Source organism: Nyctereutes procyonoides, unplaced genomic scaffold (genome assembly GCF_905146905.1).
Source record: "Nyctereutes procyonoides isolate TBG_1078 unplaced genomic scaffold, NYPRO_anot_genome, whole genome shotgun sequence".
Lineage (NCBI taxonomy): Eukaryota > Metazoa > Chordata > Mammalia > Carnivora > Canidae > Nyctereutes > Nyctereutes procyonoides.
Window position 1 is genome coordinate 61,519,155 of NW_026575135.1, and position 14,983 is coordinate 61,534,137.

General features: G+C 40.1%; 1 protein-coding gene across 2 annotated transcripts in view; it reads right to left on the reverse strand.

Annotated features, from left to right (window-relative positions):
• Positions 1–14,983, reverse strand: part of SNX24 (sorting nexin 24) — a 156,721-nt gene that overhangs the window by 4,968 nt on the left and 136,770 nt on the right. For both annotated transcript variants that reach the window (XM_055302550.1, XM_055302549.1), the window contains 3 exons: positions 4,275–4,369; positions 2,651–2,683; positions 2,049–2,113 (listed from right to left, as the gene is read on the reverse strand). In XM_055302550.1, coding sequence (XP_055158525.1) covers positions 2,049–2,113; positions 2,651–2,683; positions 4,275–4,369 — 193 coding nt within the window. The remainder of the gene's footprint in view (positions 1–2,048; positions 2,114–2,650; positions 2,684–4,274; positions 4,370–14,983) is intronic.

The following is a 14,983-nucleotide window of genomic DNA, read 5'->3' on the forward strand; positions in this document are numbered from 1 at the left end:
GCGGGTGTCAGTTCATCTGTGAAAGTATTTCCATACTCAGTATCCTCTGGAAGAGTATCCTCTCAACATTTTGTTACGAGGCTTAAATAACACACATGCACGGGAATTTCAACCAAATGCATCAAATTTCTGACCATAAAAAAATACCTGGAAAAAATACTTGTGGAACCATGTTCAAAAGACAAAGAGAATACCCTATAAAACACTGCCTATTTCATCTAGCCTAGATGACGTTATGCATGTCTACTAACTGTAACAGTTTGTTAACCTAATATCAACTAATATGTATTTTTGAAAAAGATTTTATTTGACAGAGAGAGAGTGAGAGAGAGAGAGAGAGAAAAAGCACAAACAGGGGAAACAGCAGAGGGAAAGGGAGAAGCAGGCTCCCTGCTGAGCAGAGAGCCCAACATGGGGCTCGATCCCAGGACACCAAGATCATGACCTGAATCAAAGGCAGACACTTAACTGACTGAGCCACCCAGGCACCCCGATAATGTGCTTTTTTAAAACATAGGAAGCAGGGCTGCCTGGGTGGCTCAGTGGTTGAGGGCCTGCTTTCGGCCTGGGGTGAGATCCTAGAGTCCCAGGATTGAGTCCCACGTCGGGCTCCCTGCATGGAGCCTGCTTCTCCCTCTGCCTGTGTCTCTGCCTCTCTCTCTGTGTCTCTCATGAATAAATAGATAAATAATCTTAAAAAAAAAACATAGGAAGCAAATGCTACAGAAACAATTATTCCTCACTGAAAGGATTTTATAGGAAAAATACTATGAGACCATATTCATATATAGCAAAGGCAGCTCTGCTGGATCAGGGGCTAGGAATGGTCCTGCAACAGAGCCGGGCTGTGTGCGCGCGGGCCTTGCTCGCACTGCCAGCTCAGTCACTGATCTCAGTACACATGCTGCTGCTACAGAACAGTCCCCTCTCTCTTACTGGTGATAAGGTTTTACTGTCAGAATGTAGGAATGGTTTCAATGGATAATTTATCTACTGCTATTGAGTCGCTATGCTATTTAGTTACTCCCAGAAACAAGAGCTGAATGCTCTACATAAAGAGCTCACAAGGAGAAATTAGGCACCGAGGGGTCTCCCCATCAGCCGTGTGACACGAGGAAAGTCAGGGATCTCCCTGGGCCCCAATTCTGCTTAGCCAATGATGATCTCTGTCCTGCTTATTTTGTGAGGCTGTTAAAATTTTTTTTTAAGATTTTATTTATTTATTTGAGAGAGAGAGAGTGAGCGAGAAAGAGAGAGCATGAGTGGGCAGAGGGAGAGGGAAAAGCAGGCTCCTCACTGAGCTTCCTGCTCAGTGGTTCAATCCCAGGACCCTGGGATCATGATCTGAGCAGAAGACAGATGCTTAACCGACTGAGCCACCCAGGCACCCAAAGGCTGTTAAAAAATTTAAATGATATAATGTCTGGGAATGTACTTATGAAGGGGTGTACACCAGAATATTTTGAGGACTCTGAGGAACTTAAATTTCTTGGTACAAAGGACAGATCCAGGCTAAAATATTGATTACATTCATGCATAAATTTGTTATATTTAAGTACTCAATTTCTAAAATTGCACACTCAACCATCTAAGGTGCTATAATCTAAATGGAAGTAAAATATATATGTATTTTTGAAATACATATGTTGCTTTTGGGGAAAAAAGCATTTGAAAAAAAGGACCAGAGCCTTGAAATCAAACCTTAGCATCTGGATAAAAAAAACAAGCACAGATCAAAATACACCACCTCAAAAAAAAAAAAAAAAAAAGAAGAAGAAGAAAAGAAAAGGAAAGACAATAAATATTTTTCCTTCTTATTACTCTAATTCAAAATTGCCTGGTAAGGTAGAAAGAAAAATTACATTTCGTGCTGCAAGTCCTGCCCCAATTAAAATTCCGAATGTCTCTTACAGCAAGAGCACTGGTTTATTGGCAGATTATTAAGCCCTGGACCAATGTCACTCTGTTAGACCTGTATTAAAAACGTGGTTTATGTGGTGCAGGGTCAGATCAGTAAAGAGCTGTTAGCAGATGACAGGTTTGATTACCGCTGGCTGCAGGCAAGACGTATGGGTCCCTGAGGAACAGCAGAACCGGCTGGTGGGACAGTTTGCTGGAAAGGTCAAGAACAGGCATGTCAGCATCAGGGGACGACGGTAAACAGAAAACACTACAAACTAGCTTTGAGGGGATCAAACTGCTGTGTGGGGACATCTCAAGGTTTATGTATCAAACCGTGTGGGTGAATAATAGCGAGCAGAGTTACAGGGAAGAGACCAGCACTGCCCGCACCTTCTAAACATTTCTTTGTGGAATTTGAAGCAGATATACCACCTATACAATAAATCGTTGCTGAAAAGGGCTGGGTTTTGTTTTGTTTTTAAATCTCAAAGCACAATTATTGATAAAATAGTATTCATATTACTTGCACAAAACAAAGCAGGGCTCTTACCCCTTCACTCCTATATACAACTGGTTACTTCTCTAACTTCCTAGCAAATATTTAGAATCTTAAAATTAACTTCCTAACAAATACTTTCTAGAAGATCGTGACTTGAAACACTGACACCACGGTCATTACACACTTAACAAAACCACTGTCCTATTCCTGGTTTTTTGTAACTCTTGATCTGTTAGTAGTAGTTCTTACCTTGATTCTTCAGATTCTGGCTCATCAAAAGATCTAGAATTTTTTTCAAAAGAAGAAGAAAAAGACCATGTAAGTTGGGTGAATGTTGCTGCAAACCAAGGGAAAAATAGCCAGTATTCTTAGAGCTCTGAATTGGGAATATTTATTTATTTATTAATTATTATTTTTTAAGATTTTATTTATTCATGAGACACAAAGAGAGAAAGAGAGGCAGAGACACAGGCAGAGGGAGAAACAGGCTCCATGCAGGGAGCCCGACGTGGGACTCGATCCTGGGACTCTAGGATCTGCCCTGGGCATGAAGGTGGTGCTAAACCGCTGAGCCACCTGGGCTGCCCTGAATTGGGAAATATTTAAAAGACAAGTATCTTGACAGAGTCATGGCATGACCCATGTCTCACTCTAAAGAGTCATAAGACCACCATATTCCTGAATTTCAATTTTCTGAAGATACTTATAAACTTAGGATTTTGCTTTTGGGCTTATGTAACAGCGCAAAGATTTCACTCTGTCATTCCTCAAATCTCTTCTTAAAAACATCCCTGTATAAAGCCTACCCTCCTAGCAAACGTGCTCAAGTCAGAACAGGACACACTGACAATGCCTATTATTTGGAGAGCACAGTGCATATAATTCTCGCTCTGGGGTGAGTGGGAAGTGGCCTTGTTCAAATACTGCTAGTGAGGGGGGCTGGTATCTGCAGCCTCTCATCCAGCAGGTGGCTGGGCTTTAACATGACTTGGGTGTGGTCCACCTGAACCTCTGGTAGTTGGTATGTGTCCTTTGGACAGGTCTGGAGGCAGCAAGAGGATGAACAAAACCCTTTTCTCTGCATGGGCTTGCAGAGACTTTATGATGGTGTGTCTCTCTGTAAGTAGATTTAATATGTCAGGAGGGTTACTGATTGCCTTCAGAGGCTAGCTCTACACCAGTTAGGCGCCCAGGGCTGGGCAAGTGGCATGTTTCAAAGATCATTCTTCAGAAGAACATTTCCCAATTGCTGATGATATCAAACGTCTGGTTCCTTGGTAGACAGGGACTGAGATCTACAGCCCCACATTATAAGGTCCTGTGGGAGAGGTAGGAGGAAGCAGGGAGAGAGAGTTCATTTGGGAAGACCTGGGCTCTGCTAGCTACAAGGCAAGAGATTTTGGTAAAAACACTTAGTTGCTGTGTTTCTGTTTGTTCAAATCTACAAAAAGGGAGTTGGGTAAAACCATCTCCAAGGTCATTCACAGCTTCCAGATTATGTGACTGTAGATGCATGGGGACACAGACTTTGCTCAAGTAACCACCAACACATATATTAGTCCCTCAACAGGCTATCTAGAGCCATAATTCCCATCAGGTAACATCACTCCGTGGAGCAGCGTAATTCAAAAAGTCAATTCCTTACGTCTAAACCTGAGTTACTGAGCCTTAGTCATTTGGCCACAAAACAAGGATGAGGACTGCAGAGGAATTCCTTTGACTACAGGCAGGGGGCGAGTAAGTGCTGTCCCAGCAGAGAGAACGGGCATGGCCGGGCTGGCCCTTCCAGTGCCACTGGGGTTACTGGTTAGGCCAACAAGTGACTGTAGAGTGGCTTCAAATACACATCCAATAGGTGAACAACAATTCTTACCCACAACTCTCTGCCTTTGGTAGAGAGGGCAAGTGTCGCACATTTAGGAAATCAAGGAACAGTTTGGGAAGTTCTTCATTTTCCAAAATGACAGCCTGTGAAAGGAGAAAACAGAACTTAGAAAGTGAAATTTATCAGGCAATCAATAATCAAAGCAAAAACTTCAAAAAGTCATGACCATTCATCTAAGTTCTTACCAGCATCATTCTTCATAATCTGTATGGGGGATGGTGGTCTCCATTTCATCCACCAATAACTCAGGAGACAAGCACGCTCTTTAGCGTCAGCAAATACTCCATTTTATCTATCCTCTCACCCAACCAGCATTTATGGAGCATCTACTACATGTCAGATGCTGATGGGGGGGTAAGATAGTCAGACACGCGAGGGGGCCACCAGATAGAGTTCTTGTCTTCATGGAGGTTCTGGTATTTTAAAAACCTGGGGACATCAATAATACTGCTAAGAACCTCAAATTTTCCTTACTGGGTGATAAAGTGGTCTGGGCTGTGTGCATGCGTGTGTGTGTGTGTGTGTGTGTGTGTGTATAAAGAGCCCACTACTGTTTAGAAAATACTACACATGGTTTTTTGAACTAGAAGATTTAGCCAAGACCACTCAGCTATCACTTCTTTCGGCACAAGGATCAAATGACATTTATTGCTATTTGGACAGCTCCATTTAAAGGGTCAGTAACAACTTTATCACTAAGTGTAAATCAGCGTATATACTAAAAAAAAAAAAATCTATACGGGTTCTTCCATTTAGGGAGCTCTGCTAAAGAGCTGGCATAATGGCATAACCATGTCAGTTCTCGGCTATCCAAATTACGCAAGTGCAAGGGGAAATCTAATGGAGAATGAGAGAGTGCATTTTCCTGGGTATTTATCTTTTAAAAAAGAGGGCCACAGTGTGTGAACTGACTAAACAGTTGCCCCTAACCTCCCACTCCCCTCCCTTTTTTTTAACAAAGACCATGGGAAAAAAATCAAAGATTGTACAATAATTTCTGGAAGTAAGAATTATTTTCAAAGGTCATTTTTATCATTTACCTTAGTTCTCCTCCTCCCACATGTTGTTTAAAGAACAATGAGATGGGATGGTGAAGTATCACTCACACGGCTGATCAAGAGCAGCTATGTCATGTGATGCATAAGGCACAAATGACAAAAGGTCAAATTACGTATATTTTGAAATATGTAATTCTATATAACCTATGGCTTTTAGTCATAATTTACATGCTGAGTGTAAATTATTTTCTATTTCTAGTAGAGTTTTAAAACAGTTACCCAGTTCAGGATATAGGAATGGAATGAGCAATGCAGGCTGACGCCTACATTATGCCAGCATTTCTACTGCTGTTCAGTTCCTGGAGAGGAGTCATCTGGAAAGCCAGCAGCCCTGCCTTGGTCTCTTCCTATTCTTACATAGCCGATTGTACCCACTGAGGAAGTAAGAAAGTAAGCAGAAGTAGGAAAACAAAAAAATGCATAAAATAAAATTTAAAAAGCCCTCCTCTTCCCAGAGGCATGCTTTCATCACTATTTCCACTGACCTCCATCTCAATTTTCATCTACTTGGGGAAATTTTGAGGGTGCCCATAAGGTCATTATTTCAGTGCCCAGAACTCAAAGGTTGTAAGAATCATTGAAACTCCAAGGAATTTTTGCCATAAAGTAAGTTGTAGCGATTATCTCCATGTTTCTACATATCTGTTTAAGAGAATGATACAATACCTATTTGAATAATAAAGCTTAATATGGTAACAAACACAGAGCTGTTCACCCAGGCAATAGTTTTAATTATGTGTACAAGTGGTAGCTTTCAGATTAAAAAAAAATGGGGGGGGGTGGTAACACTCTTATCTCCACCCCCACCTTTTAAAATAAATTAAATCAATAACAAGTGTGGGACACTTTTAATGACCTGAACTACTTAATTTCCAGGATCTTTAGACATGTCATCCATCACTGCAGTATGGAGGAAGACATCTCTTGAGTGTTCAGGGGGTTAGTTTGGTTTTATTAATGCAAGATTTAGGGAATTTTAACAAGGTGAATTGTTTATTTGCCTTGACAGATTGGCTTACAATGCACTGGCTACATCTACAGCATGATCATTAATGACAAAAGACAGGCAAAAAGCTGTTTACACTGCAACACCAGGATGGGAATTAATCCTGTTCAGTCTCCCCAAATAGAGTACTCCACATAGATGATCACATTTTTTTAGGTAAGATATACTGGCAAAAAAAGAAACATAGAAAACTCCAGAAACCTGTGAGCATTTTTGTTAAATGTTACCTGAAAATTCTCAAATAGTATTTTTCAGAAAACAGTCACCAGTATAGATTTCAGGATTTACAGGTATAAAGAAAGTAGTGTTGGGGGGTTAATTAAGTATTCAGTTATATGGTGGTAGGATTTCCTAAAGTCTGCTAAGAAGGTTTGTAAGAAAATGATTAATACTTAAGTCCAAACAGAGATAGAGTGTAATGATAAAATTTACCTAATGTAACATAATATATACAAGTGGAGTGACAATCATTGACTAGTACAGAGATGGACAAGAGAAATTAAATTAGTTTAACAAAATCTTTCCATTCATACACACATGATCTCACTCCCTGAGAGAGCCAACAGTAATGTGGGGACTCATGACTGTTTCATTTACATCTTCTTCTGTTTCTTGAAAAGCTTTCACTCAAGAAGAGCCCTCCTTTTTTTTTTCTTTTTTCGTTTTTAAGATTTCTATTTATGTATTTGTGAGAGAAAGCACAAGCAGGAGGAGCAGCAGAGGGAGAGGGAGAAGCAGACACCTCCCCGCACACACACACTGAGCAGGGAGCCTGAGGCAGGGCTCAATCCCAGAACCCTGGGACTGTGACCTGAGCTGAAGGCAGGAGACTGAGCCACCCAGGTGCCCCGAAGATCCTTCCTTCTTAAAGCTGTACCTGGGCCACTCCACCTTCTTGGGACCCCAGTCTAGTCTAAATACCCAACTGTATTCAGGTAAATAAATATATTTAAACATATAATAAATAAAATTTATATAAATAAATATAAAGTAATAAATATATAAAAATATATACATTACATTTTGAATATCAAACCATATTTCTCCATTTTAGCTTGCTTACCATGATTTTTTTATTAGTCTTCAATGGTTACTTATTTCTATTCTTTAGAGAGGCAGGATGGTGTGGTAGGAAGTATGGAGGTTTAGAGCCACACCTGGGTTCCAACACCCTCTTCACCTATCTCATGGGGTTAGCGTGAGGATAAGATGATGGCCTCAAGAGTCTCTGGAACACAATTAGCATTCAATAAGTGTTCACTGTTTCCTTACAATCTCTTCATTGCATCAATCCCCAATAACCTATTTTTAAAGGGTTTTGGAAGTTTGGATGATTGTCCATCTAGCAAACAGGGCTTCTTAACCCTCTATGATTCATGGATCCCTTTGAAAAAGGGATAAAAGCTGAGAATCTCACTTGCTGAAAAATATGCATACATATATATCTGTACTGACAGCGGCAGGGGGTTCACAGGCCCCTGACAGCCCAGCCAAGGACACCTGTTTTTAGCTCCATGTGGCAGTGAGGCTGCTAGGCACACTCTTCAGTTGGCCTGGTGCCTACAGCCCTCGCTGCTGGGCCTGTGCTGTGTGCCAGCTCCCCAAAGGGCACGCTGGCCTTCTTGTTCTAGTTTTCTACCTTGTTGTCAATTACAACCCCACTGGCGTGTGTGCTGCCTTGCAATTGGAATTCATTGATGCTTTCAGCTCTGGGCTGTGGTGACAAATATTTGGCAGTGAGGCTACTAGGATTCTTTTGGGTAGATCAAAATCTACTTCAGCACTGAATTTAGAAAGTAGATCATATTCATGGCTTCTGTGTGTTCCATAGGAAATTCCACAATTTAACAATCTGTAGTGCTGATGGTTCTCAAAATTAGCACAACATGGAGGAAAATATTATTTAAACTCCATCAATGCTGGGTCAGAGTCCAGCTGAAGAGGCACTAGTACTTTACATTAGTTAGGAGAGGAGCATTTTGAAATGCAATGCATTGATGGGTCCATTAACTAATAACTCCGATGGTAGAGTTCTGACACATCGCTGGGCAACTAATTTATGCAGTTAAAAGATGAGAATTCAAAATGAATACAAGTTAGAAAAAAAACTGGAAATAAATCCCATTAAATTAAAATTTACAAGGATATGCACTGAGTCAAATACTACAAGAGGCAGAATTAACTACCCAATGTAAATAAACGAAGAGTAGCTATTTATATACAAGTACTCTAGGTCTCAGGGGTAGTTCAACAAGAAGTGTTGCTTCCAGAAGGTTTATAAAATGAGCTGAGCAATCCTCTTGCTCCACTTAATGCGGTATTAGCTAGCTCCCAAAGAAAAAAAAAAAAGAATAAGTGCAGAAAGGCCTACTAATGAGCAATGAAAATGAATAAAAGATTCAACATCGTTTCCATAAGAGATCACCCAATAGCAGGTAGAGAGCATGGAATGAGTTGTTGCAGGGCCAAGGAGTATGGTCCTTTGGTTAACTAAAGTTTTTTTTAGTAGGGTGGAGATTTTCAAAGCTGCTGAAACAGTAAGAAAGGACTATCCAAACCAGCAGACAGTGTCTATCTCTATTTGAAGCCAATGCAAAAAACAACGAACAAACAAACAAAAAAAAAAAAACAAGCAAAAGTGGCCCATGTATGGGAAATGCCTGCATTGCAAGAGCTTCTATAAAAGTCTGGGCTCTGAAACTGTGGAAGGAGCCTCGGTGTCCATCGACAGATGAATGGATAAAGAAGATGTGGTTTATGTATACAATGGAATATTACTCAGCCATTAGAAATGACGAATACCCACCATTTGCTTCGACGTGGATGGAACTGGAGGGTATTATGCTGAGTGAAATGAGTCAATCAGAGAAGGACAAACATTATATGGTCTCATTCATTTGGGGAATATAAAAAATAGTGAAAGGGAATAAAGGGGAAACGAGAAAAATGAGTGGGAAATATCAGAAAGGGGGACAGAACATGAGAGACTTCTAACTCTGGGAAACGAACTAGGGGTAGTGGAAGGGGAGGTGGGCGGGGGGTGGGGGTGACTGGGTGACGGGCACTGAGGAGGGCACTTGATGCGATGAGCACTGGGTGTTATTCTATATGTTGGCAAATTGAACATCAATTAAAAAATAAATTTATAAAAAAAAGTCTGGGCTCTGAATGTCTTTTAGTTGCTCTTTGATAAACTTGCGGATGGGAGAAGCTATAGAATTAGCGGAAGACGGCATCAAAGAAATTTCCATGCAATTTATCACTTGGGAGTAATGTAGACTAAAAATCACGTTATTATCAAGATGCACATGGGAAATGGGGTTCAATAAAGAACTGTAACAAGTGTGTGATACACCATGTAACAGACTGTTATTACTGCATCCAACTCTGCTAAGCATTAAAACCTGGAAACTACCTTGTAAGAAGCAAAAAATAATCATCATTATTCTTTATAGTGTCACTTGCTTCCAGGATAATATAGGACTTTACTTAAAACAGACCAGATATTCCTTCAGAAACATCATTCTAAAAGAATGGGGGGAAAAATCTCCTGGTCTACAAACACATTTACAAGAAAATTGCCTGAATGGGACAGAAAAACAATAGCATTTCTACCAGCATCTCCTGCAAGCTCAATGTTTACTCGAGGAGAAATGTCTTTTTTATTGAAAAGGTGCAATTATCATCATGTAACACAAATCACAAAATCCCGATTTTTCTACCTTATCAGCTTTATAAAATCATGTTCCCAAAGGATACCATTGATTAGTTGCACATGTTCTTTCTGTGACATCCCAAATACTTAATTGTCAGTTATCTTTTCTTCTTCAGTAAGTAAAATGCAGTCACAACATTACAGAGGGACCTGTTCTGCCTTAACCTTCGCTAGATGCCATCATGCAGTGGAAAACACTGGTAAAATATCACAGGATAACGCTGTCCGACAAGGGAGACATATAAACACCGTAATGATTTCCCACGAGTTTCCATTTTAGAAAATTGTCACTAAGGCGAGCATAAACGGTGACACATCTCCACCGAGGACACGGTGAAATCGAACACTGGCATTCTAGTTAGGTCCAAGCCTAGCCGGCAGCCAATTATAACAGGAACGGAACATCTTGTTGAAAACTTAGACAGGACCGCTTTGGTAACCTTCCAAGATTGCTGCACAAAGCTGCATTGTTTTCACCGATGTGAGCCTTTTATTCTCTCCTCAAAACATTAAATAAATGAAAAAAGAAACAACAACGCACGTTTCTGCCCCATTGTCTATCAAGGTTTGTTACAGACTGCGGGGAACCTCTGTCACAACAGCCAGGACGCTGAACTGTGTCAGGAGGTTTCCAGGAGGCTTTAAAGTCCGGCTCCTCTTCCATCTAGTTGGGTTTGAAATGCCCGATTGTTTGGGGTGACAAAGTTCATGACAGTTTTTCCTCTGCCCACCAGGAGAAATGCTCTGTACCATACCCACTTCAGAGGCGCAGCTAAGCACAGAGAAGGAAGGAGAAAAATCAATGCCTCCTCACTGCAGTAAGTGGGCTGCAGTGTCACTGTCCCTGGGGATCGAGGCTGACCAGCACACAGAAGCTCTGCAGTCGTCGGGCTTCTGCTTACCCACGCCCCGGCACTTGCTCTCAATTTCACAAAACGAGCCACGGGAAGGTTATCAAAGGAACACTTTTAAAAAGTCAGATGGCCACCTAAAAAAATACAAATCAGATGTGCGTCTGAAGAACCCAGAGTGCCATGCATCCTTCCTTTTGTGCATGACACCATTCCCCGGATGCTCCTAACTCTGTGCCTGGAAAAAAAAAATGCACAATTCACAGAATTCAGACAGACAACTGCTATGGTTTCACAGGACTTTATAGACTACCTTGCAAGAAATCTGAAGACCTGCACCAGAAGCTGAATGCTGACAAGGGTCTATTTAAAATGGCAAAAAAAGAAAAAAAAAATCTGTGAAAAGAAATAATGTAATTTGGCTTAAGATTTGAAAGAAGAAATACCATTCCTGATAATACAGCTAAAGAGACAAAACTAATCACGGGACAACATGATTAGCTCTTTTAGTATCAAAATTTATGTTCTGTGTGTTTCTGGAATATTTATCTAACACCTACTATGTACAACCACTGGTACGATGGCTGGCCAAACAAACATGGTTCTGTCCACCCAGGACATACCATCTAGTGAGGAAATTGAATGGTGTTCCAATAATCACAGCCAAAAGCACAGTACGCTCAAAGGTAGAAGCATGGTGGTATTAGAAAAACCGACGCCAGGGTGGCTGAGAAAACATTGAAGCAGAGCTGGAGAGGCTGGTGGGGCTTCTGGGTCATGTCACAGATTTGGCTCTTTCTCTTCTGTTGGATTTAGGGGCCAGGGAGCGGTGTTAGCAGTTAAATGGTAGGTGGAGTATCTTAGTACACATGACACGATCTGATTGACATGTTGTCTACAACTGAAATGGCAAGAGTGCCCCTCAGACCCAGTGACCACTCATTCAATCCTCTCTCTGGCTACCTCTAAATTACTTCTTAATCAAGCCATCGAGTTAACGTTAATGACTGTATTTTCATTTCTACTGGTTCTTTTCCAAGTTGGCCTGGTCTGTTTTTCTCTGAAGCTTGATCTTTTCTTATGCCTTCAATTATTTCACACATTTTTCATTTTTGGTGTTCATAAAATTGTCCTTTACTTGAAATTCTTGGGGTTTAATCCTGCTGTTTTGTGTCCAGTAACTCCCACTCATAGCTGTTTATTTTCTTCCATGTTTTGTAGTTTTGGTTCATGAGCTCATCTCAACAGGGCTTTATTTATGGGACAGGTCAGGCCAGGTTCAAGATATGTCCTTTCTGAATGGTTATATTTCTAGGAAGTAGCAGATCCCTGATTGGGATCCCCAGGATACAATCAGCACTGAGTCAATGATTATGCTAACTTTTTAGATTGGAAGTTATGAGACCCTGCAGATACTGAAAATATAAACCTTAAACTCTCATAAAACATGGGTAAGGGGACACCTGGGTGGCTCAGTGGTTGGGTGTCTGCCTTCAGCTCAGGGCTTGATCCTGGAGTACAGAGATTGAGTCCCACATCAGGCTCCCTTCATGGAGCCAGCTTCTCCCTCTGCCTATGTCTCTGCCTCTTTCTCTCTCTGTCTCTCTCATGAATGTATAAATAAAATCTTAAAAAAAAAAAAAAACAAACATGGGTGGGAAGTGTGAGGAAAGCTTCTGCTCAGTACATTTTTCCTAGACCAGTGGTCTCTAAAGTAAGTTACAGGCATGTAGGATATTAAGCAAGATCACCACCTATGATTCAGGAAAACAAGTATTAGAATTGCTATTGATTTTCAGAGAGCCTAGGTGGCTCAATTGGTCAAGGGTCTATCACGGGATCTAGCCCCACATTGGGCTTCCTGTTCAGCTGGAAGTCTGATTCATTCTCTCTCTCTCTCTCTCTCTCTCTCTCCCTCCCTCCCTCCCTCCCTCCCTCCTTCCCCCTTTGCCTCTCCCTGAATGAACAATGGTTCATTCTCTCTCTCTCAAATGAATAAATAAAATCTTAAAAAAAAGAATTGCTATTTAATTTAAAATTAAAAAATAAATAAATCTATCCTAATTCTGATATATGGATTCATACAGCAACATAGGTATGCAAGTTATTATTAAATGTGTACATATTGGAGCATTATGCTCAAATATTTTTCATGGTAAGGATCCTGGGCCAGGAGACCCTGCCTCTAACTATATATAGCGCAGTAGAGCTTGTAAGAGGTGGTGAGACCCAATGTATCCAAACCACACTTTTGAATTAGTCTACTTTGCTTAATTTATCTTTCACTAAAGATGTGGTTCATTACTGGGAATGGACCTCTTTTCAACTGGCCAACTCCTACCTGGCCTTCAAGTCTCAGCTCAAGCATTACCTACCCTAGGAAACTCCCAAACCCTCAGTATGAGCTAAATTATCTTTGTGGGGGAAAAAAAAAAAAACAGAATAATTTCATGCTCTGTGATGATTAATAGTAGACTGAGTCATATTAACTTTCAAGAGTTTTAACTTACCAAATATGGAAAGTTTCAAAGTAGTTTAAAAGTACAATAATATTTATTTAATGCCTACTCTCTGCCAAGCTTCTTATCTTATTTGATTTTCATAGTACTGTGAGACACTGTCATTATCCAAATTCTATCTATGAAAAACTGGAGACTCACAAAGGCTAAACACCTGTGCAAGTTTTCTCAGAGGTCAGAGGGGCAGTCAGGTCAGCTCTCCAGCCTCAAAACTACTGCCCAACTGGTATCTCCATTGATTTATTCATTCATTCCATAAATATTTATTGACATTTACTGCATGTACAACAGGACGATGCCGCCGGTTTAGTTCTTTTCTTAGTGAATTGAATTGGAATCATAATCTTTCCCAATATATATTTTTCCACCGTATTTATAACTTTAATGTATCCCATAGATAAATGGGATAAATGTATTCCACAGAAAATTAAAACCAATTAGCCAAGGTTAAAAAAGCAAATCAGTCCTGATTTTCCTTGGATTTTAAATGTACCTTAATATCTCAACTAAGTCTTATAAGTATGTAAAAACTCCCAGAAGAAGAAAAGCAATAAATTCCATTAATCTCTGCCTTATATTTAAACAGCAATAACAACAAACAAAATCTGAAAAAACAAAAGCATAATCCAAAAGGACCTGGCCTCTTAACACTTCAAAACCTATTTGACAATCTCTGACCAGCTCCATTCTTTTCAACTGGTTGAAAATACTGTTAAGCCACATTTCAAGCACTTTATATCCATTCCAATTACCTAATTAAATGTTGAATAACAATGTGGCTCAATGACAGGTTACAGATCACACCAGAATTTTAAGAGGTATTTCCCTAATGAACCAATAAAAACAAAACAAAACAACAAAACAAACAAATGAAACATTCTAAAAGCAATTATAAGCTAACTTCTTACCTATAAGGCAAAGACCAGGAGATGAACACGTATGAATAAAACAGTATATTACAAAGCAAACCAAAACTGACTTAGGAATTCACATAAGGGTGTGTGTGTGGGGGGGGGAGGGAGAGACACTAATTTAAATACAAATTATAAGATATGCTTATGGAAAGTTGCTCTTATTACTTTAAGGAAGAAACAGGAACCAGAACTGGGCTTTTAGATGTTGCCTGGAGAAAGCCTCAGGAGACTGGTTTTTAATGAAAGATTTACAATTAGCATAGCCTATGCATGCTGATGAACTGACATTTTTAAAATGTTTAAAGTGCTTGAAAACAATCTGCTCTTTCAAGTCCCTTAAATGCTTGTCCCACTACCTCATTTACTCCTCTGATTTATTTAGCATTCTCCTGCTCTGTGTATTGCACACTGTGACCCAGCTTCAGCATTGCTGGGCTTCATGTGGCGTAGTCAGATCGATTAGGGATTCTTAGGCCTACACATTCTATGGCATACCAGTTAAGTACATAGGATACTAGGCAAATATCTTTTTTTTTTTTTTTAAATGGAGACCCCTAATACCACTTTCTATTTGTCAAATTTTAAGTATTGCATTGAGTCTCCTATTTAAATGCTACAGTTATTGTTTTTGCAA